Below are 2,554 nucleotides of genomic sequence, written 5' to 3' on the forward strand. Positions count from 1 at the left end.
CTAGGTATGACTGATAACCCAGCAGTTGAAACTAAAGGGGAGTGTTGAAATATTATTTTCAACTGCAGGGCTTGTCCTTTTCCATACTCCTGTACTGATGAATCAACAGCCATACCTCTACATTGATGAAACTGCCATTAAACAGCCGCAGCTCCAGTCTTTTCCTGAATCAGCCATTACACAACAATTTATTACGGAATGGTGGTCACTCACGGAATGATGGTAATTTATTGTTGTAGTCGGTAAATGTAGGTAGGATTTTTTATTTTATTTTATTTTAATTCAAAGGTACAGTTTTGTTTTTACGGCAAAAGGAAAAGCGTGAAGTTTTAGTTTTTCTGTTGAATCTGAAAAATGTAATGTAGACACAGCAGTGTGTTAGTTTTTTTTGGAACAGAGACAAAGCTCTCTTTGCAATGCACAGCAGTGCAGAAGTTTTTTTTGTATCCAGCAGCGTGAATGTATGAATGTAATTTACACACAGCAGTGTAAAATGTTTCAAGGAAAAAACAGCGTGTTACAGCAGCGTTCTGAGCTGAAACAAAGTGTTACAGCAACATTAGTTCTGACCAGAAACAAAGTGTTTTGTAAATGCACAGGAGTGCAGTCACATCAATGCAGAGTGCAGACACAGCAGTGAAAAACAGTCTGTTGATTTTTCATAGGAGACAGAGTATTTTGTTTTCTGTAATGTACAACAGTGCAGACACAGTAATGTATTTTCTGTTTACAGCATGAAGTCTTTTTTAAGTTTTGAACTGTCTTTAAAGTAGCCTTGTAGAAATCCCTCTGTTAGAGGAAGTATTATACATAAATACAACTACCTTTTTGTTTTTAAGTATGGGGGATTACGCAGTGCATTATATTAGATATCATTTTTGGGATTCAACTGCGTTAAGTAAGTCATTCAAACGTATGACCATTTCCATGAGAGGTAGTCGTAACTGACTAATTTCTCATGATTTTTGAATAGTTCACTTAGCACTCATTGCATCGGGTGATGCTCACAGGGGTGAAGAAGTGGGATTGAAACTAGTGAAATGTGGAGAACGAATCACATAGCATCAATCATCACTTCCGGGGCTTGCACCCGGTAACCAGGACTTCCCAGGAGGTCACCCATCCCAGAACTCCTATGGCTCAAGCGCGCTTAACTGTGGAGTTTTTCCCCACAATCAAGCCCACTTAGCTTGCTACCCCATTTGCAAAACCTTAGCAAGTATTGTGCCTCATGAACCATTCAAGTAGAGATCCCTTGACTCTTTTTGAATTTAAGTATGGGGGATTACGCAGTGCATTATATTAGATATCATTTTTGGGATTCAACTGCGTTAAGTAAGTCATTCAAACGTATGACCATTTCCATGAGAGGTAGTCGTAACTGACTAATTTCTCATGATTTTTGAATAGTTCACTTAGCACTCATTGCATCGGGTGATGCTCACAGGGGTGAAGAAGTGGGATTGAAACTAGTGAAATGTGGAGAACGAATCACATAGCATCAATCATCACTATCGAAATTCAGTTTTCAGAAAATATTTTTTTTGCGTTGCTGCAACACCAAACTACGTTGCTGCAACACCAGGGCAGAGAACGATTTTTTTTTCTGTTTTTCTGAGTTTTCTGTGTTAAAACAGAGTATAATAACAAAGCATTTTTGTTGTCTGTCTGTTATGGAATTTTCATAAATCTCCAACACGGGTTTCGGAAATCCGCCGCGGGGGTTTCTGAACACATACTGTGCATTCAATAATGCAAACCAGATCATTTACGCCGCGATGTCCCGTATCTTGTCAAGTTCTCAGAAGCCTCTCTGTAGGTCACTCCGCTCCTCTGCTTTATAAACCCACAGCGCCCTGATCGGTTGTGCATCAAGGGTTCAATACTCTTCCAAGCAAAATGATGAGGAATTCTAATGTTTGTGTGTATGTGTGCCTTCTGCTGCTTCTGATCTCAGCCCTAGAATGGCAGGCCAGTATTGCAAATGTTATTAGGGTTGTTGTTTTCATATATGGAAGTACTATTCTCCTCCTCTATATTATCCTGAAGACCTGTATTCTTGTTTTGTTTTGTAGGTTGTTCTTAGCGCTGATCACAGGATCACTGGAAGTGGAGGTACTCTGGTTCATCCAAACTCACCTGCACCTTCGCCTGCACCTCTGATAGGTATAAAGCTAGGCAAACATAAACTTTCTCTTCTTATAAACTCATTTTTTCTGGTAGTGGTTTTGATATTGTATGTAACTTTTGTGTGTATTTTTTGGGGAGGACCAGATTGCAAGAGCGAGTGCAATCGGAGATGTTCGGTGGCCCCGAGACAAATGGCATGTCACAAATCCTGTGGTATCTGTTGCAATGCCTGCAAGTGCGTTCCATCTTGCACTAGAGGGAACAAAGACGAATGCCCCTGTTATCGGGACAAGAGGAGCTCTCAGGGCAAACCCAAGTGCCCTTGATTCAGGGGATCAACATTAACCCATTATTGCATTTTATTGGGTGGATCGCATTGTCATAAATATTGTCTGAGAGTGAAATAAATAGCCATGTAGGCTGA

The 2,554-nt window shown here is 40.2% G+C and overlaps 1 protein-coding gene across 1 annotated transcript; it reads left to right on the forward strand.

The window, feature by feature from the left end:
- Window positions 1–1,777: 1,777 nt before the first annotated feature.
- On the forward strand, window positions 1,778–2,554 carry LOC149176703 (peamaclein-like). The gene is made up of 3 exons (XM_089423164.1): window positions 1,778–1,971; window positions 2,076–2,166; window positions 2,275–2,554. The coding sequence occupies exons 1-3, from the start codon at window positions 1,900–1,902 to the stop codon at window positions 2,454–2,456; spliced, it is 345 nt and encodes a 114-aa protein (XP_089279290.1). The 5' UTR covers window positions 1,778–1,899; the 3' UTR covers window positions 2,457–2,554.

This window comes from Pinus tabuliformis, chromosome 4_1 (assembly GCF_031772625.1).
Source record: "Pinus tabuliformis cultivar Carrire ecotype Pingquan chromosome 4_1, CPIR1, whole genome shotgun sequence".
Classification (NCBI taxonomy): Eukaryota; Viridiplantae; Streptophyta; class Pinopsida; order Pinales; family Pinaceae; genus Pinus; species Pinus tabuliformis.